Source organism: Alexandromys fortis, unplaced genomic scaffold, assembly GCF_014885135.2.
Source record: "Alexandromys fortis isolate MF-2015 unplaced genomic scaffold, M_Fortis_MF-2015_v1.1 scaffold_94, whole genome shotgun sequence".
Taxonomy (NCBI): Eukaryota; Metazoa; Chordata; class Mammalia; order Rodentia; family Cricetidae; genus Alexandromys; species Alexandromys fortis.
In genome coordinates, this window is record NW_026067979.1 from 5,172,932 (window position 1) to 5,199,593 (window position 26,662).

The 26,662-nt window shown below is 39.8% G+C and overlaps 1 protein-coding gene across 5 annotated transcripts in view; it reads left to right on the top strand.

Annotated features, from left to right (window-relative positions):
* The window catches only part of Fbxo38 (F-box protein 38), a 45,778-nt gene that overhangs the window by 10,748 nt on the left and 8,368 nt on the right, over window positions 1-26,662 (top strand). For 2 of the 5 annotated variants that reach the window (XM_050157923.1, XM_050157922.1), the window contains exons 3-15: window positions 220-353; window positions 2,943-3,106; window positions 3,314-3,479; window positions 6,658-6,795; window positions 7,796-7,933; window positions 10,230-10,323; window positions 11,724-11,854; window positions 15,490-15,660; window positions 17,184-17,326; window positions 18,099-18,312; window positions 20,449-20,568; window positions 21,912-22,091; window positions 22,541-23,275. In XM_050157923.1, the coding sequence (XP_050013880.1) occupies window positions 220-353; window positions 2,943-3,106; window positions 3,314-3,479; window positions 6,658-6,795; window positions 7,796-7,933; window positions 10,230-10,323; window positions 11,724-11,854; window positions 15,490-15,660; window positions 17,184-17,326; window positions 18,099-18,312; window positions 20,449-20,568; window positions 21,912-22,091; window positions 22,541-23,275 (2,528 nt within the window). The remainder of the gene's footprint in view (window positions 1-219; window positions 354-2,942; window positions 3,107-3,313; window positions 3,480-6,657; window positions 6,796-7,795; window positions 7,934-10,229; window positions 10,324-11,723; window positions 11,855-15,489; window positions 15,661-17,183; window positions 17,327-18,098; window positions 18,313-20,448; window positions 20,569-21,911; window positions 22,092-22,540; window positions 23,276-26,662) is intronic. The other 3 variants (XM_050157924.1, XM_050157925.1, XM_050157926.1) reach the window with 3 other exon arrangements.

The following is a 26,662-nucleotide window of genomic DNA, read 5'->3' on the forward strand; positions in this document are numbered from 1 at the left end:
TCACCAGGGTGCATACTCTGTGTGTGTGTGTGTGTGTGTGTATGCAGGCAAAACATTTATACACATAAAATAATAAATCTAAAAACGATAAGCTGAATGACCTTACACCTTGAGGTGCTGCTGATGTTCCTAAGACCTCACATCATTTAAAGGGTGGGGGCATGGTAGAGAGAAGGGAACTGCATGCATCTTTGATTAATATTTCTTTCCATTACAAAGGTACCTCCCCCTGCAGGATATCATGTGCATGGAATGTCTCTCTCGGAAGCTAAAGGAAGCAGTTACTCTGTATTTGAGAGTTGTCAGAGTGGTGGATCTCTGTGCAGGCCGGTGGTGGGAATATATGCCGAGTGGTAAGTAGACAGAGCTTTAAGGTACATTTGTACCATTAGAACCAATAAAAATGGCTCCGCAGAATGTGACACCTTTTAAAAAGTGTTTGTTTGCTTGTTTGTTTATTTTGGTGACCCGGTTTATGGCAAGAAAATTGAAAACAGGAGGGACTGTATGGAGGGGAGGGAGAAAATAGGTCTAGCAGGAGAAAGGGGAACAAAAGATGGTGGGGAAACCCATGCTATGTGTGTATGAAGCAAAAGAAACCCTAGTTTGTATCCTTGTTAAACTAACAATAAAAAGGACTGCCTTTGTTTAACAGCAGTTTGTTAGTTACTGTGCTCTGCTGTTGCTTTTTAATTAGAGTCTTTTAAAATCATGCTTTTAAAAAATAATATTCAGAATGTAAGACTTTGAACATGGATTGAAGCTGAGGCAAACTCCTTAACAGCAGCAAAACATGAGCAAAGTCCTTACCAGAAGCACAGAGGTGGAAGGCTGAAGAGCTGCCTTGTTGCGCTCTCCTGAACAGACAGACAGACTACCTCTAGAGTGCTGTAGTGTGCAGCCTGTGGTGCTGTCCTTTCAGGATTCCCGCGGAACTCTCGCCGTTCATACACAGCAGTTAGCAGCATATGCAGTCTTGAAAAGACCATTGCAATGCCAGGCTAGCACTTAGCTTCAAGGAAACAAACACAGTTGTCATAGTTACTTAGGAAGCAGTATGAAGGGAAAGTGTTCGTCTAATTCTAGACAGTTACGGTTTGTAGTGGGCAAGAAATCAGTCAAGACAGCATGAGAATAGTGATGTCATGCTGTGTTAGATGTGCTTTACCGGGGCCTGAAAGCAGGATTCTGGAAGATAGCATAGCTCCTGTGTGCGCCAAGCTTAGCATTAACACCGTGGCACTTACCAAATTAGGGAAGAAACTCTGTGCGCACGGCCAATTTTCAGACTGCAATAAATACCAGAAAGCCCAAAACTTTTCATTTCTCCAGCGAATTTAAGAAAATGAAAGCTTACAGACTGTAGCCTAGGTGAAGAGTACATTAAATGTGTGTAATGATCCACTGGCCTGTTCTCTGGAGTTTAAGCCCTGAATCAGTTTTTTAAGACCAGGTCTCACTGTGTAGCCTTGGCTGTGGAACTCACTATACAGACGACTGACCTTAAATTCAGAGATTCAGCTATATCTGCCCCAGGCATTGAGATTAAAAGCATGTGCCACCATTCCCAACTAAAGCCCTAAATCTTGATAGACGTACCTGATGACTCATACCCATGATCTCTTTGGAGTCACATCCTATCTCAATTAACTTTCCCTATTTATGATGGTTATAGTCTGTGTAAAAAGAAGCCGACATTCATGGTGCTCACATTAGGTTTTGAATTCTAGCATTGCTGATTGGTTCTTCATTTTTTTCATTTGTATATGAGGTGCTAATCTACCTTATCTATTATGTTGTTAGAAATGAGAAACATATAAAATAGTTAATTTTTAATGGTTCAGCCAGTAAGCACTACAAGAGAATAATGGTCACTTACTGTTCACTTTGTTGTTGAAACCAACTTGCTTGTAGGCCAGGCTGGTTTTAAACTTACTATGGAAGTGGACTGAGGTTGACGTTGAATTTTTGGCCCTTCCTGCCTCTACCTCCCGTTGCTGGGGTTATAGGCTGCACCACCATTCCTGGCTCACTATTTACCTTTGTGATTCTGTAGTTAGCAACTCTGGACTAGCCCTGTACAAGTATAACAGATAACTTCAGTACTTTGGTTTAGTTGGAAGGTTAATATGTTGTTATCAGCTAGCAGACTGTTGGCTTTCACACACCTCCCAGGGCCTCAGTAATAGAGAGTATGTCCTGCCTGTCCCCACGTGTATCCTGCCAGTAGCTCCTGCTGTGAAAGTTTGCATCTTGTCCATTCCTGCTGCAGAGCACACTTGGCCTCCCAGATACATAGTTTCTTACCATCTCAGCATCTCTCCACATTCAGTTGTTCTTGTTTTCCTAGCCAGGTTCCTGCTGTCTTTTGGGTTTTGTTTGTTTTGTTTTGTTTTTGAACTGTCAGAAGTAATGGGGAGTAACAGTTAAACATAGAAGAGAGCAGCTGCCAGGAAATGGTTAGAATAGGATGAACTCAGTTTGGGATGGCATTTAGATGAAACGTTGGATTTCTTAAAGGTGAGGATTGTATCGTATTTTTACTTTTAGTGTTCTGCAGAACTCTGGAGGTTTTCTAGAATAGCAGCTATGGAGGAGGTGAAGAGACTGGGTGGTAATGTGATGAGTGGTCCCTTACCATCCTCCCATCCAGAAGTCCACGTTATCTAGGTTAAATATGTGTTGTTAGGACACAGATGAAAAACCTTAGTTGTAAAGTATGCTAAACATGCAGTGAATACTTGAGCAAGTCGTGCGTGTGCCTCATTTTTTGTGTAGAGACTAGCATACATATCATCTTCTGTTGTAAAGTTTACTTAGCTGTAGTATTAGCTGTATAGAACTTTCAAAGGACCCTTTTCTTTTGAATGTTTGTTGGATCTTATAAGTAAACATTGATGGACGAATGATGTCCCTGTTCTAAATGCCTCTGACCTTCTCAGGCTTCACAGATTCCAGTTTCCTCACTCTTTTGAAGAAGATGCCAGATGTTGAACAGCTGTATGGCCTTCACCCTAGATACCTCGAGAGGCGAAGAGTGAGGGGCCATGAGGCTTTCAGCATTCCAGGAGTCCTAGAAGCTTTGCAAGCATGCCCAAACTTGGTGGTAAGTGTACCTGGTGGAACATTTTAACTGGCTGGTTGATGAAACGGTGGCTCAGAGGACTGTGGAACCTGTTCACTCACATGCAGACTGCACACTTAATAGACTTTGTCTTAAGTTGCATTGCATATTCAGTATCTTGTACAAAAAGAGACACTTTGGATGTGAAATAAAAGCCTTCCTTATGCTTGCCATGGTGCTATTTTCTAGGGTGTAGAAACATCTCATTTGGAGTTGGTAGAATCCATTTGGACATATATGCCGCATGTTCATATTTTGGGGAAATTTCGTAATCGTAATGGAGCATTTCCAATTCCTCCTGAAAATAAACTGAAAATCCCCATAGGAGCCAAAATCCAAACTTTGCATTTAGTTGGTGAGTACCTGCTTTCTGGTTCACTTGTCATGCCTTATAACACCGTGTAAATGAGTAGTCACTGAAACAGTTATGACATTTTAAAGATTGTGTTATTGATTGGCTGTAGAAAAAGAAGTGCTTGTGAGATTTGTTTGAAAGCTCAGATTTTCCATTAGATAAAGATCTCTTTCAAGGGAAGATGTTAGGTTGCTTTTCAAGCAGTTATTGCCATGTTGAAGACAGTTGTGAAAGTTTTATCTTTTTGTGTTTTCCCATTGAACTAGAATCCTGCCCTTACTCTGATTTTAGATGTGGGATCTCTTATACAACTTTTGGAGAGGAGGGATTTTATCTAATTTGCTGTGTTAACATGTATGATGTGTGTGTGCCACGGTGCATACGTGGAGATTAAAGGAAAAGTGTATATAGTTAGTTCTCTCTTTCCTTTTTTTTTTTTTGAGACAGGGTTTCTCTAATTTTAGAGCCTGTCTTGGAACTAGCTCTTGTAGATCAGGCTGGCCTCAAACTCACAGAGACCCATCCTGCCTCTGACTCCCAAGTGTTGGGATTAAAGGTATGCACCGCCACCACTGTCCAGCTTCCCTTTCCACTTTTAAGTGGGCTCCGTGGGTGGAATTTGGGTCACCAAGCTTGCATGGCAAGTGCATTTACTGCAAGACAAGTGCTTTCCAACAGTAAGCCATGGACAGTGTTTTACTGTGCTGCGTGGCACTCATTCTAGCTACTGAAACTAAGGAACTACACTTTTAAAATTTATTTAAATTCCTTTTTATTAAACAAAGAGATGAGTCAGGATCTTCTATGTAGCTCAGACTGACCATGAGTTGTCTATCCATCTTTGTTTTTCCAGCTCCTGAGTATTGGCATTACAGGTGCACACCACCGTGCCCAATTAATTTACTTAAATTTAATCAGGCACACATCGCTAGTGCCTATTAAACCTCAGTCTAGAACATACGACCCTCAGTAATTGTTAGTTTTTTTCTTTAAGTAAAACAATTACCATGTTCTTCAATGAGATGAACATTCTGCCTCTTACCATTTTTCTCTAAAAAGATGGTGATGGAGTGGTCTTTTCCAGAAATTCTTTTATTTCCATCATTACATTGTACTTTGTCCATGTGTATGCTCTTTAAAATTACGTCACCGTAATTTCAAAAAGGGCAGATATTTTATCAAGTTTAGCTTTTCATCTTTGCCTTAGTCTGCTAAGACACTTTTGAGGGACCCTTATTATACAGCCTGACACTTTATTTATTTACTTATTTCCTTATTTATTTATTTTGAGGCAGAGTGTTATGTAGCTCAGGGTGGCCTCAAATTCACTAAATAGCTAAGGATGGCTCTGAATTTTTTTATCCTTGTGCCTTTACTTCCCAAGAGCTTGGATTATGAATACACTAAATGCTCAGTTTTATGTGGTGTCAGACAAAGATGAAATCCAGGTAGGTCTTTGTGCATGCTAGGCAAGTACTCTTGTCTTATGGCTGAGCCATATCCTCAGCCAAAATATTTTCAGTTTTATACTTTATTAATATTTTAAGATTTATGTTTTACTTTTAAGTTTATTTTGTATTTTTCTATTAATGTTTATATTAAATATATGCTATATTCCAATAATTACTCCAGATATCGGGGATATTCTAAGGATATAGAAGTTTCTAAAACAGGTTAGATAGTCATAGAACTACCTGAGGATAATATGGGACATGACTTAAGTCCATGCGCATGACTATGGAAGGACAGTAAAGATACTCTTGTCTGTGAGACTGTAGAATAAGTCTGAGCAAGGATTTGGACATTTGTATTTTTAGTTTGTAAAGAGGTTCTACTCTGTAATATCTTAAATTTATAACGTAACCTTAAGGTAGAAGATTCTTATATCTTCACATTTTCTGTAGTGCCTGCACCAGTTAATTGCAAATATAAGTATTTGCTAAGTTTCACTGAAATGAGTTAGTTATGGCTCATAGCTTTGTACTGACTATATGGTGGTAATGTGAAGAAAATATACATTATCCTTTGTTTATAGGATACATTTGGCAAAAAATAGGATTGAGCATCAGATAACTGTCTTTGGATCTTTCTGACCTTGCCCTTTAACCCTCATAGCAGCCAGCAGTACTACCTTCATGGTAGACATTAAGTTTAATTTGTAATTTCTTTGCTTTTTGGTCTCATTTTCTTCCTTTGGTTTTATCCCCATTTTATTTCCTGTTTGTTGCCGTATGGTGTGTTTGCATAGTAAAACTGAAGTACACTACAGTTTGGAGAAGACGGGTTAAGGAATAATCCATGTAAGTGATAGTAGGGCATTCTTCAGTTTATCTTCCGAAGAACCAACCAGTTTTAAGTTCTGTGGCTTTGCTTTCTTTAGCTATTCTTCTTAGGAGTCTAGAGAATAAAGTGGCATTATCTTATTTTTTTAAGCTACTGTCTGTTAAGTGCCGTCACCCTCAACCCTTAGATTTTTCTCAGAGGCTTTTGGATTGTTAGAGCACATTTCTGAAGCTGCCTCCTTCCATTTAGGATTTACAAGTTAGCAATCTTTCTTCTTCCACATCTGCTGACATCTCCCTAGTACATACCCTTCCCCTTTTCCAGATTGAGTTCTGTGGGGATATGAGTCATCAGAGGCATAAAATGTCCTCAACATTTTGAGGCATTGAAATAAATAGCTGTCAGATTCTGTTCTCAAGGCTGTGCTAGCTTATTCTACATATTTACAAATGCTTAAGATTCTTATATATTGTAGAAATGACTTCAAGGTGTATTTTGAATGTGTTGTCACCAACCATAATACAAAATCCTAGCTTTAGCTGAGAGATTTGTCTTTCTTACTGATAGGGCCGTAGTGGTCATTGGCAGCCATACAGTATTTACGTAACTCACCTCCATCATCACAACTGTGCTTTCAGAAATTTACTTTTACTTTGCATCCTATAAGATATGGCTGTTAGTTGTGTGTTTTAAATACAGAAATAGATTTTAAGTCTCCCATTCTTTATAATACAGTTTCCATCTTTACTACCTGTTTACATAAACCAAATTTGATGGACTTTAGTTAAGTCATAGATAATTCAGTTATCAATTGAAAACTGGATTCTTGAACATGCTGTACAGAGAGTGCTGATTGTTTTTTGTCATGTTCTTGTTCTTTTGTGTGTGTGCTCAGGGGTCAATGTTCCTGAAATCCCCTGCATTCCGATGCTAAGGCACCTGTACATGAAGTGGGTGAGACTCACTAAGCCACAGCCGTTCAAAGATTTTCTTTGCATCAGCTTGAGAACCTTTGTCATGAGGAACTGCGCAGGTAATGCTATACAGTTATGCTTGAATTAAGCATCCGCTTTTCTAAAAATGTTCTGGCAGACTCTACGTCTGACTGAAAGTATGTTATTACTGTCTACGTTTTGTGACTTACACATCTTGGGAATGTATATCTTTTGTTTTGTGGACAGTAGAAACACAATCAACCTTAGCAAAAACAAAGACTATGTTGTGTTTTATATAAGCTCAGGTTTCAGTCCATTGATTCAATAGATTTCGTCTTTTTAGCCTCTGACTTCCTAAGCATTGTGAACAGTTATTCCACCTTAAGCTTTGCTTTTATGATGTTATGCAACTGAACAGAGCCCTTAGTACCCAGTCTGCTGATGGCATTGTTCAAGGGTGTTTATCCTTCCCGTGGCTCCTTTCTGACGGTCTTCCTGGTCACATCTACCTCTTTACTGCCCACGCAGATGTGTGGCTTCCCCTGAGGTTGCCTTCGGTTACTCTTTCTTACCCTGAGATGCATGCGTCTTTTCAGCTTATGCGTGTTCTTCAGGGTCTGTTTTTCCTGACATCTCTCTCTCTCTCTTTTCTCTTTTTTCCTTTTTATTGAGTATGGTATGTATTATTTTGGTACTTCATATATTTGGCCTTTTGGAATTAGTTATATGCTGCTTCTCCTTTGGAGGAAGCCTTTCTGAGTGTCTAACACACTGCTGGACATAGATGCTGAAATGATAGAGCAACTCATTTGAGTGAAGAAACAAATTTTCCTCGAGATTTTTTTCCCATTTATTATTTTGAAATTAAAATTATTGAAACTTAAGTGTATTTTAAAAACATTGAATATCTCAACATGGTTTTTGAAAGATTCTTGTGCTGAATAAGTGTATGGTTAGCAGACTAGCCCTTTAACCTAGTAAAGCACAGGACACTGACAGTCACCAATAGTCTATCTTTTCAACACAGGAGGTTTATAGGAAAATTTATCTTAAAAATAATTTATGAAATTAAGATTTATTGTTATTTACTTTTTCTAGGACCTACAAATTCCTTGAAATATGTGCCCTTGGTAACCGGTCTGGCATCTGCCCGGAACTTAGAACACTTGGAAATGGTCCGAGTCCCTTTCCTGGGAGGTCTCATCCAGCATGTGGTTGAAGACAGCTGGAGATCAGGTATTGGATTCTCTTAGTTACAAAACAGTTTTTAAAATTAGCTTTTATTTTTTTTAAGCTTTGTTTAGATGCTCTTATCCTCTTAATTTTTAAAAAAACAATGCTTATGTAGTTGGTTGTCTTTGCTTTCTTTATGGTGTATTCGAGGATGACTCACATCCGTGAGCACAGGCTAATAACCTTTGCCTTTTTATGCATGTTAAACCTTAGGAGAAACAGAAGAGTGATAAGGCTGGTTTTCTGTTTTGTTACTTGCTACTTGGTAAATAGGTAATACCTTTTGTTATATTTGAGCTCTTTCTTAGAACGGCTGACCCAGTTTTGTTGCCCTTTGGAAAAGAGGTCCTATGACTTGGACATCTTAGGTCTCTAGACGAGCTCAGGCTTTAGTATTGCTGATGTGTCTGGTATTTACTATTATAGAGTATAGATGTTCGTCATGCCCGATAACCTTGACATTAGATTCATCTGCCACATGACATCTCTTGAAAGAAAAAGTACTTACTCATAACATCCCTTAGATGCAGGGATGCAAGATGCTAATCATTTCATTGGTAAAGAAAAAATTAACCGAGATGATTAATAATTAAAACTAGAAACATAGTTAACATAAATTATTAATAAAGCAAGTTGGAAAAGAAAGTAAAATGAAAAATAAAATGGAAAATCCTCCAGTAGCATCAATAACATGTAGATGTGGCTAATACTGCTAACTCATGTTGAAGACTCTTTGTCACCTAATTAAGTCAGTGATGAGTTCCCTGCATTGCATTAAATCGTAGATGGGAATAGGCTCCCTCCAGACCACCATCAGTACTTTCATTTTATTTTAATGAACAGGATAAAAGTCAAGAATCAAGAAGATCACAGTATCTGTTAGATAGAAGGCCTGAAGAGAGTGGCCAGGGATGATCTCAAAGGGCATGATTAAGAGTGACAAGGTAGTCTGTATGCAGAGTAGGAAGAACTCTTGAGTGCAGATCTCTAACAGTTTGCTTGCATTAAAAATGTGTAAGGAATTCTTGAAATTAAGAAAAAAAAGCAGGCATCGTAGTTGGAAAAATGGGAAAGGACTAATAACAAAAGCCTTCACAAAGGTAGGAGTTTTATCCATATGACTGATAAACATGAAAAGAAATGATAAAATTTGGCAGGACTTGGAAGTACAAATTAAAGTTATAGTGTGCCACACAAGCACTGACCTGACCAATATGAAAAACAGTAGTGTTGGCCAGGTTGTACACCAGCAAGACAATGCTGAGGATGTAAGTTGATAAAAGCCCTTGGAAATGTTGGTAGACATTATCTGCTAACATTGATCATTCAGATAAGCTTTAAACCCAACAGAAAAGAATGCATGTTTATTCAGAAATACATGGGAGATTGTTTATAGGAGCATTGTTGCTAATAGGCCCCCAAATAGGACGCTCAAACCTCAATAATCCATAGAATAGATAATTAAAATGTGGCATATTCACATACTGTTCTGCACAATGCAAAGGAACAGACTGAGAGCCACCAACAGCAATGTATAAATCACACGACAGTCAAAGAGGCCAGACACAAAAGTGTATATACTTGGTAATTTGTGTTCAAGCAGAATTCATTGATCTATACATTTATGATTTTTGTCTGCTGCTCTTCCCTTTTGGTATGTAGTTATGCCTTTCAAAAAAAAAAATAAAGGAAAGGAGAAATGTCTCTGTGGGTAAAGTACTTAGCATACAGACAAGCTGGACCTGACTCAACAGTCAGGCTTACGGCACACAGGCATCATGCATCACCCGCAGTGCTTGGTGGTGGAGGCAGGCAGGTGGGTGGCCAGCCAATGTAGCCAGATGGGACGTTCTAGTTTCCGTGAGAGATTTGTCTTAACACATATAAGATTTAAAAGGAAATAAACATCTGGCTACCACATGGGCATGTGCACCAATATATATATATACACACACACACAATAAAGTTTGAAAAATTTAAACATGAAAATGAATTGAAGTAGTACTGTCTTATTCATGATACACTGGAGGTTCAGGATTTGGCCAGGAAACATCAATCCTTCTGCGCTTCCCTCATGAGTTTCTAGCATTTTCTTTGTCTTAAGGCTTGAAGTATTCCGATGCTCCAAGTGTGTTTTCAGAGTGAGAATCTGTTTGGGGGAAATAACTACTAGGAATAATTCGCCTGGCAATTTGGTTGCAAAAGCAAAGCATTTCCTTTTAGACAAGTAATTATTTCCTTTGCCAGAAGTTCCAAGGTCAGAGAAATGATTGTTTTTATTCCCTTTGTCTCTACCCAGGAGGTTTTAGAAATCTGCACACTATTGTTTTAGGAGCTTGCAAGAATGCCCTGGAAGTAGACCTCGGTTACCTCATCATCACTGCTGCCCGTAGGTATGTTTTGTCTTCACCTTATGCTTTTTGTTCGAGAATTAGAAGTTTTAGAAAACTTTGGGGTTTATGAAACTATAAATATTTGTGTATAATGACCATGTCTCATTTGGATTTAAAATCTAAATTAAGTAGCAGGTGACTCGTCTTCTTCATGTTTTGTTTAAATGAAGAACTGGAGCCATTTGAGCTGCATTCTGGGTAGGTCAGCCCTAGAAGGGTGTATGGTATCACGGCACGGGAAATCAGCACATGAGTGTAGCATGAATGGAAGTTGGTGGCCCTCTCTGGAAGCATTTTCCATCTGTACTTCGTTTCCTGAATTGTTTTAGCTGATAAACTTTAGAAACATGTCTTAACTTGGTTTTTGCAATGTTGGACCTTTTTTTTTTTTAAAAAAAAATATTTATTTATTTATTTATTTATTTATTTATTTATTTATTTATTATGTATACAATATCCTGTCTGTGTGTATGTCTGCAGGCCAGAGGAGGGCACCAGACCTCATTACAGATGGTTGTGAGCCACCATGTGGTTGCCGGGAATTGAACTCAGGACCTTTGGAAGAGCAAGCAATGCTCTTAACCTCTGAGCCATCTCTCCAGCCCCCAATGTTGGACCTTTTTATCTTTTAATGTGTCTTCATATCAATTTATACTACAGTTGCTGTTTCCCACCTCTCAGAGGTCTACCTCTACTTACTTTTTTTTTCTTTATGTTGAATTTTTCTATTAGCTTATTAAAAGTTTTTACCAGTAGAATGTTAATTATGAATAAAACAAAGGTATTTAACTAAGTATTTTTACATACCACAGAAGTATATCTTTATTAAAATGAAGCATTAATGCTAACATAAGAAAAATGTCAGATATTCTTCTCTGATACCAGATATACTCTATCACACTTTTGTTTTTATTACTCCACATGTGTGTATGCATGTGCACACCACAACATGCATATGAAAGTCAGAGGACAAAACGTTGAGTAGGCAATTCCCACCTTCCATTGTGGGTTCTTCAAATTGAACTCAGGTAACCGAGGTTGTCATTGTCAGGCCTGCATAGCAAGTGCTCTTCCATCCACCAGCTCTACACTCTCGCCCTGATCATGCTTAATGTAGTTCTTGGGGAAGAAAGAAAAGGTCCTCCAGCAGGCTGTAGGATTCTTGCTCTCTGGGTCATTGTTGCTGTAGGGCACTGCTAATGCAAGGCTGCACTTGAGCAAGCTGGGGGTGGGGGGTTTGTTTGGTTGATTTCTTGGTTTTGTTATTGCTGTTTGGTCTTTAATGGAAAGGGGAAAGTTGTTGATACCTGTGATAACTTTAGTAAAAGTATAAACTGTTATTGAGCTCTGTTATCAGGAAGAATCTAATTCAGTGTTTTAACAAATTTTTCTGTTTGTAGGTTACATGAAGTTCGCATCCAGCCTTCTTTAACCAAAGATGGTGTCTTTTCTGCCCTAAAGATGGCAGAATTGGAGTTTCCACAGTTTGAAACACTGCACCTGGGATACGTAGATGAGTTCTTGTTGCAGAGTAAGACATGATGTTTCATTCCATGGATTTGCTGAGGGAAACATGCTTGATAGACTGAAATCTGGATATTGTGTGCCTTTATTTTCCTGAGCGTAAGCTGACCTAATGTCTTAAGTGCTTGCATGTCTCGGAGAAGAATTATTGTATTTAGACTCAGACATATGGACTTCCTCTGCCATACGGCGTCTGTTAACATGCTGTTAGGAGTGTAGTGATGAACACCATGCCAAGATCAGTGTCTAGGTTTGCAGTTGTTTCCTCTTCACTGTCCACGTTTCTTTCCAACTCTGCTTCATTTTTCCACAGAATGTCACTCACAGTTGCATTTGTTGAATTAGATCTGTCACATTTCTTGAAGCTTTTGATGGTCTCCTCAGATGAGGCCCCATTCTTTGCTCATATTTTGCATTTCCATAATAAGCCTGCTGGGATTTTGAACTTTGCAGATACTGTAGCACACAGTGGTTAGTATTCATTTTATGGTAATTGCTGCTGGCTTGATAACGTTTGGGGTATGCATTTACAATTAGGAACTCGTGCCTTGGGGTTGAATTTAAGCCAGTCAAATTCATTATTCAAACTGTTTCCCATGAGGCATTTGTAAGATAGGGAAGAAAATTTTCACCAATGTGTTTTCATTCTATCAAGAATTAATTTATTTCTCAGATAATTTATAAAAGTTTTTGAACATCCACTGTCATACTAGATAGTTTTTGTGTTTCCTTTGGCTCTAATTTGCATTACAGAACATAGAAAGTTATAAATACTATTGACTGAGACAAGCATAGGACAATCCTGTGGGAAAAAAAAAAAAAGATTACCTTTCTCATTCATTTCAGGATATGTCACAGCATGTGCTTTTATTTCTTTTTCTTCTTCATCATTGAGGTTCTCGTTTGTATAAGTGCAGGATTCTTTAAAAGAATAATAAATCAAAACACCCATTTTTAGACAATACTGGAATAATCTGTGTAGCTTGGAAACTCTCAGGTTTTATCAGCATAGCATTAGGAGGCTGAGATGGTTTCATAGAAAATTAACTCTTCCCTTGTCTTGTTCTTCTGGTTATGAAAAGAGACTCTGCTATTCTCTTTTTGTAGCATCTGTGTTCAGAAGTCCTCATGTCAGAATCTGGTCTTTCTAAAAGCCCATAATGTAGCAACTTCCCTACCTTCACAGTGTCCACCTTTAGCTCTGCTCAAGGGTTGGGCTAAAATCTCCCTTTCCAGGGATAGGCGGGTGTTTCTGTGTCTGTACCAGTCACTCTTCTGTGTGTTTCCTCCCCCTCACCACACATTCTCAGTAGGATGTAAATGCTACTTGACTACCATTAGTTCATACTTTGAAAGCAGTTTGTTTCAGTTTCTTTCATATTTAGTAGGTTCTTGGTGTTGGCTTTTTTATAATGTACTCCCTTCTAGACTGTTCAACCTGTTCATATATGGACTCTGCTTCTCTAAAGATTGCCAGGGATTCTGTTTCAGGATCAGCTATGCACCCTATTAGAGACTATCCTAAGTGGGATAAACACTAGGGCACTACCTCAGTGGGTGCAGTGCTTTCCAGACAAGCATGAGGACCTGAGTTCAGATCTTCAGAGCCCACATGAAGCTGAATGTACTAACTCACATCTAAGAATCCCATCTCTAATGCCAGCTTTCCTTTGACAATGTAGGAGGTGGAGACAGGAGATTCCCTGGATGATCTTAGGACAGCGAACCTGGCATTACATGGGTGAACAAGAGATCCTATCTTAAGTAATGTGGAAGGCAAGGATCTACAGCAGGGATTGCCCTCTGACCTCCACATGAGAGCACACTGGCACATAAGAGTCACTGCTCACTCGTGTTCTTTGTCTCAGTCTACCTTCTTAGTAGTTCACATCTTGAAGCAGGAAGGTGAAGGGCTGGTAAAATTGGAGTCACTTTTCTTTTGTTTGGCAGAACAGATGAATAGAAACATCACCTTTGTCCTCTAGCACTTAATAAGATTGTCAGGGCCAGATTGGGTGGTGAATGTTCTGAAAAGTGGATGCTGTATATTAGGAATAAAGGTTGCTGGGATTCAGTGACCTAAGGATATTTGGAGAAGGATTTTTCATCTTAGAGCTTTATGTAAAACTCAGCAATATCGACTTTAAGTTTTAGAACTCTAGAGAGAGATGGAATTGAGAGTTGCCTGTTGTTAGTCATGAGTTTGTATACAATACTTAAGTACTTCCCTATTTTTCTCTTGATTGGCTCTGAGGAGATATTGGAAAAATGATAAATTTTTTTCTAGCCAAGTTTGGGCTAGAGGAAGGAGAATCAGAAGGTCAAGGTCATCCTTTGCTACATAACAAAATGGACACCATCCTAGGCAATGTGAGACTATCTCAAAGAAAAGGATAAATTCATTTATAGCAATTTCTAACACTTGAGGTATTTATTTAGTAAATAGTAGTAGTTTTTACCATTAGCTGCCCTGTAAGCTTAAAACAAAGAAAAAGAATGGAAATGAATTTTTGATGACATCATTGGGATTTTAAAATTTTTGGCCAGTAGAAAAACTTAGGAGCAGTAATGGGTTGCCCTAAAGGCTGGTTGTAGGACATGCATTTGTCATTTTACAGTGGAGCGTTTATGTGGACAGCACCTAATAAATAGGGTCAATTCAAGATTTTGCTCATTGTAAGAGAATAAGTAATCTTAAAGTCCAAAGAGTAGCAAAGAGGTTTAAGTTTAGGATGGCAAGATGACTTCTGCAAGAAATGCCTGCAATTACCAATATTGGTCAGTAATAGAAAGCACAAACTATGGAGATAAAATTGGCAGAACTTGGGGTAGATTGATTGGTTAACGCATATTCCAAGCAAAAAATGTACTTTGCTCTGTTGTTCAAAAACAGTTCCACCAAGAGCAATTCAGTTTTTGTTTGTTTGTAGGGTTGTTGCATTAATTTAAAGGACTATAAGGTTTATGTATGTGTATCTGTGTATGTTTCTCTTAGATTGCTAGTACTATCTAACACACGGAGGATGATACAACTTAACTAACATCCTTCAGAGAGCAATTATGTTTAAGTTAACTGTCCTGAAGTGTGAGGACCCGCCATTCGGAGGAGAGAATGATGATATGTAAGAGTTGAAGTATGGTTGCCAGTGGCATGATTTAGGATAACTTAACACCCTCAACCTCCACTCCACATTGTGACCTGGCCAGTGACATGTGTCTGAGTTAGAATCAATTCAGGGTAGACACCTATTCACCTGTATTATGGGTTCTGATCTAGTTTTCCATGGCCACACTATACTTTACAAACTCACTCCTTATACCATGAGAGAGTTCTTCCATTTTACGGTTTTGTTTTCCTTTTTAAAAGATAAAGCATTATAGTTGTACAAACCAGTACATCTCTGAGTTAGTATTTTCCTTCTTTCTAAACAGTTTAATATTATTTGTTTCCTATTATTTATCCTTTGACTTTTAACATAAATTCTGTTGGTATGAGAATGGTACCATATATTCAGAACAGACTTTAAACCTGAAGTCAGCCTGATGATGGCTGAAACAGAACAGGTTAATCACATGGAATGATAAGATACAGAATTGGCAACACCCCATGGCACTGAGACTTTAAAATTGATTTCTTTCTAGGCAGAATGGCTAATGCAGATTTGGTGAAGTATGGTTTGGCAGATGTGGTAGAAAATCCTGGTATCATCACTGATATAGGAATGAAGGCAGTCAATGAAGTTTTTTCCTGTATCAAATATCTGGCAATCTATAACTGTCCTCATCTACACAACCCATACAATTGGATCTCAGGTACAGTAAACTTGACAATAACACTGTGTTTTCTAGTAGTGAAATATGTCTTTTTATGTGATATGATTGTATTCCTAATGTAGATTTTATATACATATCCTTGATGTGGATTGTTCATACAAGTTTTGAGGACCATTATTCAGTGAGTTGGAAATACGATCAGTATCTTTTTCAATTTTTAAAGCTTTTAGCTTAGAAGTTTGCAGTGCCCCAGTTATAGACTTAAGTACCCTGATCTTTGCCTACACTTTGCACACGCGATTAAAACTAAGAGTCTCTGCCCAGAACCTAGGATATTGTTGTTTCCTTTGACTTACCTTCAAAGGGGCACATTATCTGAAAGGAAAAAGTAGGGCATATTTCTAAACCTTACTTACATGACTTATTAAACACTAACCTGAAATTAAAGCTTTGATTGACCAGAAGTCCTATTCCTTTTAACCTGTCCTGCCTATCCCATCTCAAATATAGAAGTGACTTTTGTGCTTGATATTTTTGGCACAAGCTCATTTTCTCCTATGAAAAAATTTAATGCCGTTTATTTTAAACGCCTTTAACTGTCTGTATTCACAAAACTTAAGTAGATTACCAGTTAGAGGATAAGGTTTTTGTGATACCTACTTTAACTAAACACCCTCGCAAAAACATACTGAACCCTTGACCTTTTGCCAAGGATCTGCACCTCCTTACAGAGCTGCCTTCAGGACTGTTCAGAACCCTCGAGCCTCTTCTGAGATTGCTTGCCAGAATATCCATACCTTACCTATCTGTGGCCCAGATGAATCAACATGTTACTGGAATTTAGGAATTTTAGGATATAGCAGGTATAGATCATTTTTAAAAAATAACATTTATTGGGTTTTTGGTTTGTTTTTCTTAAATACAGAAGAGTTTAAAGAAGAAAACAAAAAATGGCTTATAATCCCACCTCTCAGAACTCCTGTTAACACTTAAATTAAAGTAATACATGCACTTGATAAATTTCAGACAGTACAGAAAGGTACAAAATGAAAAGTCTCCTCTTCTCAAGGTAACCATCATCAACAGTTTCTTATATATTCTTCTGGACAAATTATTTTGTGCATATTACATCCTATACCTATATAGCATTTAAAGTGATTTTTATTCGAAGGCTCTTCCTGTGTTTACACTGTCCTGTGCCTTAGTTTGCATACTAAGTATGTTCAGGAGAGCGGTCCATCTCAGCAAGCCTGTAGCTCTCCTCATTCTGTCAGAGTAGGTGCATCTGTTCAGCCAAGTGAATGTGCCATGCTTGCTTTCCCCAGTGTCCTGCTGCTGAAAGGACATAGGCTGATAGAGAGTGACATTTCAATCAGGGCCACCTTAGCTTCATGTCAGTGTTTCCTGGAGCGTCATAATAGGTAGTCATCAAGTCTTAAAGACTGAAATAAGGGAAAAAATACTCAAAAGGAGAGGATTGGAAAGACTTTTGTGATCTGTAGCAAAAATTCATGAGTTGCCTGGGGACAGTGCCGAGTAAACACTTGTATTGTTTTCAACAGACCACTCTAGATGGACACGGCTGGTTGATATCAACCTTGTGCGGTGCCATGCTTTGAAGCTGGATTCTTTCGGTCAGTTTATTGAATTATTGCCCAGCCTGGAGTTTATTTCCCTGGACCAGATGTTTCGTGAGCCACCCAAGGTGAATCTCAGTTGAGAGAAGTTGTTGGGGTTTTTTTTGTTTTGTTGTGTTTCAGTATGGATACAGGGAAGAAAGCAAAACAACCTGTCATATATGCCTTTCTGCTGTTAGAGTTGTGTTTTTAAATTCTATCTTCAGTGAAGGTGTGGCATTTATAGCATTTGATGGTCTCTTAGTTTTCAGTGTGTGTTAAGGGGTCTTCAGGGAAGGGGAAGGAAAAGGCTGCTGCCTATTTTGTAAATTTGTAAAGACGTTAGGACACAGTGCTTTCCCAGAGCACTTAGGAATTAGTCCGCAGAAGCTCAAGTCTAAGGATAGGAATTCATTTTGGAAATGTTTTACTTTGCTGCCATCTCCTAATAAGTTATATCTTGAACAATCCAATGTCCCGTTGTACAAAATGTTATTTTTAAACTGCCTCACCAGTAGAACAGTGTTGATGGTAATCTGTGCTGCTGTGGTTTTTCCTCACTGCTGAAACAGTTGATGATAGTGGGGAAACATAGAATCTGCTGTTGGTTCCCAGCCAAGCTGCTTCTCAGTCACGTGCTGTCACACATCTTTCCCAGTGTGCACTGATCACTGCAAATCAGGTAGTGATGCTTTGTCCTGCTTGAAGTGTGGTAGCTTTGAATGAGATCTTTTCTACATATTTGAAAGCATTTCTTAAGTTGTACTTTTAAATACTCATCCTTATGTAAGGATGAAACGAAGAGCTGTTAATAAAGTATTCCAACCCAAATTAATAAGCACATGGTTTGTTTTTGCCTAGGGCTGTGCTCGAGTTGGTCTGAGTGCAGGCACTGGAATTGGGGTTTCCTCAGCACTTGTTAGCAACCAGAATTCCAACAATGACAATGATAATAATGCTCAGAATAATAATGCCAACATCCATGACAACAATCACCATCACCCAGATGATTCGGATGAGGAGAATGACTTTCGTCAAGAGCTACAGCCGGGAGAGCAGCAGTTTGCAGCTGATGGTAATTCAGATCTTTCATGAGCTCCAGATGCAAATGAGCTTTGCTTTGGTTTCTCTGATTCTATCCTGTTGGTTTTTTTCTTACTTGAGCTTGTCACTCGTGGTCCACACACAGAGAATTCAGAGTGGAAGGACTGGTAGATACTAGGACTCAGAGCACGTTGACAGCATTAGAGACTTGATTTAACTGAGCTCTAACTGAGGATTATAGCAAAGCAGCCTTTAAACTACTTAGGTTAAAAAGGAAATGAGTGCCCACTGCGTGCACGGGCAAGCTACACACGCTTTCAGTCTGCAGATCTTTACAGCTGCCCAGCAGACAAAGTGCATGATCTAATTCCAGCCTATGAAATGTCAGCTCTGTAACTGCCTGCCCAGTTCTTTCCTAGCTACTAAACAGCTGCTGTCTGTTAGCCTGTGTACTAATAGGCTCCATCTCCATGCCCTCTGCCAGTGAGTACGAATGAGCCAAGGTAGTTTTCTGGTTTCTCAGTTGATCCCTCAAAGCTAGGAAAATAATTCCTCTAGCCTTCTTCCTGTCATTCTTTTGTCTACCGCATAGACGTTGTAACGGATAAGAAATGGGGTGTCCTGATCCTTTGGAATGACTTGTAACTAAAGGCATGCTGTGAACATAGATGTCCTGAACAGAGTTACCTATAAACTTTTTTTATTTTTTGGTCTCAGCAAAATCACCAAAGACTCTCAATCCTGGTGGTTATCTTACTGGACAGATCAACTGTATTTAAGAGTTCTGTCTACTTCTACCTTCTTGAAATACTTCTTCTCTTGGTGACTCTGTAGTCATTTTCCTAGTTTTACCCTTACCCTGACCTCATTTGGCATTCCTCCTCAGTTTCTTCCTCTCCCCTGTCCTCCCCCCCCCCCCCCCCCCCCCCCCCCCCCCCCCCCCCCCGTCTCTCCGTAGTCATTGTCACTTAGAGTAATAGCATTAGTGCCAACTATATATTGAGCTCTAGATCTTTTTCTAGCCTTGAACTTCACACTTTTTAGAGTAAATGAGGCCATATATGGCTCTAAACTTTTTTATTGCCGCGTACAAACTCCTAGACATTGCAAGCTTAGAGTCAAATCCACCTTCTGATCTGAACCCCAAGAGATATAAAGACATATAGAGCCAGCAGGTAGTAAAGGTGAAAGAAGGAAGTGTGAAGTTGAATATTGTCACTTTGATGTGGCCAGAGAGGAGTCATACATGTACAGGTCACAGGCATAAAAATACAGACTGGAGCAGCGTAAATCATCTCTGGAAAGTTGTTACAACTGCTATAACACAAAACACTACAAATCCTATAAGCCTAGTTGTGATGGATTGCAGTGGAAAATTATGTGCCCGCAGCTCAGTACAGGGAAGAAAATGCCTTTTGTTGCAAAATCTCATTAGAATACATTCAATACTGGTCTTTTTCTGACTCAAACTAAGATCAGTTAACGAATTTTGGGAAATAGGATGTTGTTATAGAAATCTTGAATATTGCTTTGAGGAATTTTGCACTTAATTTTGTAAACATCTGATAAAGTTAGCTATTAGTAGTAGTAAGTTGAAGCTTTTTGGTCTTAAGGCTTTCGTGGACCTTATCCTTTGGAATAATGTGAGAATAAAACCACATGTTCTCATTCATTGATAGGCACTTGATATAGTAGACACTGAAAAACATCAGGCATTTAAATGCCATTATGATAGGCACTTGATATAGTAAACACTGAAAAAATCAGGCATTTAAATGCCATTAAAGAGTTATAAACTGTATGTAGTTTATTAATGGTCCTTGCCATATATCAGCCAAAGGTAGAATTTGAGTTTGTGTGCTCAATATAGCCTGGTTAAGACAGCAGGTGCCACAAGGATCATTGTTCATAAGATGATCATCATCTTCAATTGTGACCTTTCTCCTGCCTTTGTCTTACATTGATTTATGAAATAATCCTTTCCCATCTGTGATTTCCTTCTCTTGAATTAGCTGGGCCCTTCTTTGTCTCTATTGAAGCAGTTAAAAGCTACTCTTTTATAGTAGGTCTCATAATGACGGTGTGTGCTGTCCTGGCCAGAACTGCCAGTTTTACATGCATTGTGGATTTTTGCGTTTCTTTAGTTTTCACTTTATTTTTATTTAAGCATTGAATGAGATGGAAGACATGGTGCAGGAGGATGGCGAGGTGGGAGCTGAGAGTGGAAGTGACGTGCCAGCTCCCAATCAGGGACTCCTTCCTGTGGATGCTGATGAGGAACAAGCAGGTAATCATGGCACTCTTCCCACATCCATCATCCAGGAAATTGGAATCGGAGTATAATGCAGATAGGAAGTACTGAGAACAAGCACTGATGTGTTATCTGCTATTCCCTACTGAGACTTGCTATAAATCATTGATATTCTCCTTGCCTCATACATCTGTATCTTAAGAGTTGTTGATTTGTTTGTTTTGTTTGTAGCTTCAGCCAACAACTGCTTTTTCATTTCACTGTGTGTCTCGTGTATAGATGTAGAAAAAGAAAGCACTCAGACTTTGATGGAAAATAACTTGATTACATACTCTTGTGTTTGTATGAGCTATGTTCAATGGACACAGCAAGCTGTGTGTGTGTGTGTGTATGTGTGTGTGTGTAACAATCATTAAGAGGTCATCCGTGTGAGAGGTCAGGAGAGAGGAGTGTAAATGATGCAAATACAGAGTTTATTTATGTGAATCTCAAAGCTAATATTTTATTTAAATTTAAAAAATATGTTTGTACTCTGACCTCACTTTGGAGGGGAGGAAGAACAAGGCAGAGGCTATTCTGGATTAGTGAGTAGACTAAAAAATCCCAGTCTCTGACCCTAGTGGCAGGCTAGTGTCACAAGTCTTTTAAATGGCCTTGATTGGCTCTTTGCTTTCTATGGGAAACAGATTTTCAGAGGTGAGTGGTGTGCTCAGCTCAGCGACAGGGAGCAGCCTGAGATTAGAACCCAGCACTGTCCTTCCTGGCCCACCTTGTTCCGAGTGTCTGACGAATGCAGTCATTTACCCCGCAGACCTACTGCCAGCTTTGCCAGTCAGTGTGACAGGCAAGGTCAGACAAGGTTCCTTGCAGCTTGTGTTTTGTCAGGATCATCCGGATTGGAAGAGCTGGAGGTCTGAAGCTGTGCTTTACTTAAGTGCCCATTCTCTACCAAAGTATAGCGAGTGGTCCTCCAGAGAGACTGTACCACTCCATACATTCTGAGGTTATCTACTTTGTGTTCTTATACTTTTGGGAAATTGTGTAGCTTAGTTTTTAAAATATTGCAACTGTTACTTGTATTATTTTAGGATGGATTCTTGTGCTTTGTGAAATATTAAAATTGGGACAGATGTTTTAACTTGCCTCTAGAAATGTATGATACCAGTTGTCATTCTAGTCAGCTTCATGCTGTCATGATGGCTGTAGCTTGCTGAAATGCTTTCACAGACTCTCACACAGGGACTTGTTTCACCAAAGTAAGTGATAGAAGGCTCCTTGCCAAAAGCATCTTTCTGACCCTAGGTCTCAGAAATAGTACTTTCTGTGAGAGTTTTTCTTGAACAAGTATTCTTAGTCTTTGTTTTTGTTTTTTGCTTTAGGACCTAGTGGTCTACAACGCGTAGTAAAACCACCCCCAATTACAGTTCACGATTCAGAGAGTGATGACGAAGAAGACAGTCTAGAACTCCAAGAAGTCTGGATTCCTAAGAATGGCGCCCGGCGTTATTCAGAACGGGAAGAGAAAAACGGAGATTCGGTCCAGTCTAGGGGGCTGGCAGGTGAGCAGCGCCCAGCTCTGGCTTGGCAGTGGGAGGTGTCCGAGCTGCTTCACTCCATCTTCATACGTGTCTTTACTGCAGCCCACGGTGCAGCTTGCATGTTAGGGTGTGTGCTAGAAAGCAAGGAGGGCAAAAGTCTGAGCAGGAGAGGGCACCACTGTGTGGGTGAGTAGCACAGCAGAGACGCCGTGAGGAATGCTTCAGTGCGGCTTTAGGTCGCAGTGCATCGGCTGTCAGTGGGCAGCAGAAGGCCTTGGTTTCTGCACGGATGGGTGGAGAGCTAATGAGAGAGGCGCTAGAGATGGTGCCGAGTTTTGTGGTGGTGAGGTACACAACTAGGAACGATGCTGCACTTTGTCTCCTGGTCCAGATTTACTCTTGCCTTTTGTCCAGAGTTTACACTGAAGTCTTTTCTTTCCCTCGGGCCATTCTTCTTTTTCTGTAAGCAGTAAGTGGAAAAGGCAAGACTCCACTTCGGAAGAGGCACAGCTCCCATCAGACGGGCCCGTCGAAGCAGTTTCCCCTGGAGGAGGGCAGCTGTGAGAAAGGCTGTCAGGTCACCAGTGAGCAGATCAAAGCTGATATGAAAGCAGCGAGGGATATTCCTGAAAAGAAAAAAAGCAAGGATGTTCATCCCAGCTGCAGCAGCACCAGCACCAGCGCAGTGGGAAACTCCAGCTCATCCAGCACTGCTTCTCAGAGCCCCGACTTTGTAAGGACGGTGACCAGCGGGGGCTCTTCTGAGCCTAGCCCTGCAGAAATGGATGTGTCCAGGCAGTGTGTCTGCTCCCCTGCTGGGTCAGAGGACTCTGAGGCCATGGAGGAAGGAGACGCAGAGAGTTCTGTCTGCCCCAGATGCTGCTGTCACAGGCCCCAGGAGTCCCAAAGGAGAACTAGCAGGTGTTCTGATGAGGAACGTCCTTCAACCAGCCGAGCCTGTGTTGTGAATGGCCCGGATGGTACGAGATCCGCCTTTTCCTTTAGGACTCTGCCACAAGGGGGGTCTTCAGGCCCAGCAGATGATGAGAGGACTAATGGGAGTGGCTGTGGGGCTACAGGTGAGGACAGGAGGGGGAGCTCCCAGCCTGAGAGTTGTGACGTGCAGTCTAATGAAGACTACCCTCGGAGGCCCCTTACCAGGGCCAGGAGCAGACTGTCCCATGTACCGCTGATATCTGAGTCAGGTATGACAATGCTCCCAGGGTTAGCAACTGCAGGGCAGGGCTGGACAATGGCCCGAGCTTGTGTCATGAGTCTTCGTATAAAAAGCTAATTTATGGTAAATAGTACTCTATTTGGGAGTTGTGTGGATCATAGAAACTTTTAAATAATTTTTAAGAATGTTTTGGTGGAAGGGGGTATAAAACAGGTTCAATCCAGAAAACCCAGAATCATTTCACCTTTAAGAAAAGAGAAACCGTGTGTGTTTGTCCAGAATGCAGTCCTGATTCTGATGCCTCAGCCCCCATAGATGAACAGTGCTCCCACCCCACACTCAGGGTACCTTGGAAGGTGCCCAGGGGATGGCAGGAGCATGAGGTGGCTGGGCTGGTACAGTTCCTTGTGCGTTCCTTGTTCTACTTTTATGGGATTTAGTGATTGCTTTTTGTTTTGTGTGTGTGTTACTGTTTTGTTTTTCCTGAAATTTATTTTGCTCCCAACTAGGCTTGGCAAGAAATAAGCAGGTAAGTAATTAGTTTTCCTCGGATTCTTTGGGTGAAAGTACACACACACACACACACACACACACACTTAATTTCATTGCTATTTGTAGTGTATCTGGTTGGCAATGAGTTGAACTGAACATGTTTTTAATCTTAATTCTATTTCTGTTCTAAGGTGATCCCTCTTGCCTTTATTAAATTACTAGTATTTATCAGTAGATAGTAATGGATTTTAATTTTCTCTAAGCATCTCAGCCTTAAAACAAGTCCCATAACAGAGGCAGGGTCCTCTTTTTCATCTACTACAAAAGTGAATTCATGAGGCACTGAGCTCACAGGGTTTCTCTAGCTTTGGAGCCTGTGCTGGAACTAGCTCTTATAGACCAGGCTGGCCTCAAACTCACAGAGATCTGCCTGCCTCTGCCTCCCAGGTGCTGGGATTAAAAGCGTGCACCACCATTGCCTGGCAAAGCGAGAAGTGAGCTTTTTTAAGTACAAGATTTAGCTGTGCAGATAGTCGTGGTAACATAAGTTGTGTAAGCTGTATTTGAAGATACACTGTATTTTGTAAGAGAACTCTAGTTCTCTTACATGGCAGAAATATTCTTCCTGGCTTGAATTCTAGAGGTGTTTTGAATGTAAAAACTTGTGAGAAAGTACAGATAACATAGGGTGATATCATTTTGAAGTATGCTGCATGGTAACATTAAGAATGATCACAATGCGCCTGTCACCAGCATTCACCTTCTTTATGGTCTTGCCGTGGGACTGTTGTAAGATCTGGAGTTGCCCGGTTTTCGTCTCTGAAGTAGGTGAACACAGTTTCCTTATCCTGTAAAGAGGCCTGCCTCCGTGCTTCAGAGAAACGTTCTCATCATTTCATTTTATTCAACGGCAGTTTGTTTCTTCTTTAGTTCTGTCAGAGTTTGGAATAGCTTGAAGTTGACTGACGAAAACAATATCTTTCCACTCTGAGTCCTATTTAAGAACTATTATATATGTCCAGGTATTTGGCTCTCTCTTGGTAAGATTTTACAAGTTGATTTTAGATGACTTGTTTTTTAAACATGAGCCATTCATATTAACTGCTGTCCTTTGAGGTTCTTAATTTTTGCTTTCAATTCTCCTTAACCTGTTAACTGTTTCATTCTTGTCTATCTCATGCCTGATTTTTTTCCATAGTTAAGTAATTTCCTGAAGTAAAAAACAAGAAAAATCTCACTAAACTGTCCACTGTTAGACCCATTGCTCCCCCCCTTTTTTTAGTCTGAGATAACTTTATCTTTTAGTGCATAAATTAATTCCCAATAGTTTTAAAACATCATGCAAGTGTCCATTTACTTTTAATAAGTTTTTCTGGGGAAAATGCTAAAATATTAATTTCAGTGTTATCTAGGTGTCTTGGGAAGAACAAATTCTTTGAGTGGTTTGCAGATTATTTTAAAGCTAACTTTTTTTTATGTCTATTAGAGCCATTCTATTTTAACAGTATTAAAGAAATATGCCTAATACAGATATAAATATGGCTTTTAGGAGATTTTTTTTAATCAGTTGAGAAACAACATTTGAATTGTTTAGTTTCTACCTTAGGGTCTTGTGCTGTAGTAAAGCCATATTACAAATTCATAGAGTTACTTTTTTGTGATATCCTATTTTTGAAATTAATCTTGTAAGGCTTTTTTTCTAATCCTCATTTTGTTTATGAAACATATATCACAGAATACCTAACGTGGTTATGAAAGGATAGCATTGGTAAAGTAGTTTTCATAGTGGGGGCTCTTTTGTGGACACTCAGAGACTAGTCTGCTTTTGTTTCTTTAGCTCCTTTATTGCCCACACGTGTAAATCTGTGTTCCATTGCCTGTCTATCCAGTAGACCAGGAGCCCACGTGACAGGGACAGTGCTTGTTTGTCGTTCTCTTCCCTGCCCCTTGCACTGTGTCTTATGGCAGTGCAACACTGACTGGAGATGTGAACTTAATGAGTGTAGCAATCATAAGGTGTGTTGATGCTAGAGGGCACACAGAATCACTCGAAATTGTCCCTGGACAGGGACGAGGACGTGAAAGAATAACAATAGACACAGCAAATTCCCTTTTTCTTGTACATTAAAACATCTGTTCAAGATCGTCTACAAATAAATTGTTGATTCGTTTTATAGCTTTTTGTAGAGAACACAAACCGATTTTAGACTCTGTGGCGAGCAGGGAACATAACCCAAACCCTGTGTGAGAGGCAGCAGCGGGGAGGGAGAGAGCAGCTCAAGAGGGTGAAGTGTGCAGTCAGACTGTAGGAGGATGAACAGGCCTGTCTGCTGTTTTTGTGTTGAAGCTGTGGCAAGGGAGGAAATCCTGACAGCTGCCTGATTCTTGGTGGTTGAGTTAAACGTGCTGCCTGTAGCTGGCTTTTGGTCATGGAGACAGATTTCACAAGACATTCCTTCACAATATTGTTTTATGAATAGAACTCACTCTTGTTTTGCCTTCAACCAAAGAGTTGTTTGGCATGGTAGAATTTCAGTTTCACCTGAGGAAAACATTCTGCTGTGTTAAAATAAAATGTTGATTGGTTCTAAGATGTCAGATCCTGAGCCTTTTGGTATTTCCCTCATTTCTTTTGTAGTCTTGTTGGAGGTTACAGAATTCTGCATTGGAGTGTTTGTACTCAGTAGTGTTGGAGTGATTGCGCTGAGTTAACACCTGGACTATGATCACTGGTGTGAATGTAGTCACTAGTGTGCTGCCGTCAACCGTTATCTGTCAAAAAGGAGGGCAAGGCTTGCAATATCTACTCTTTGGTTTTTTGAGACAGGGTTTCTCTGTGTAACAGCTCTGGCTGTCTTGGAACTCACCTCGTAGACCAGGCTGGCCTTGAACTCACAGAGAGCCTCTTGCCTCTGCCTCCCCA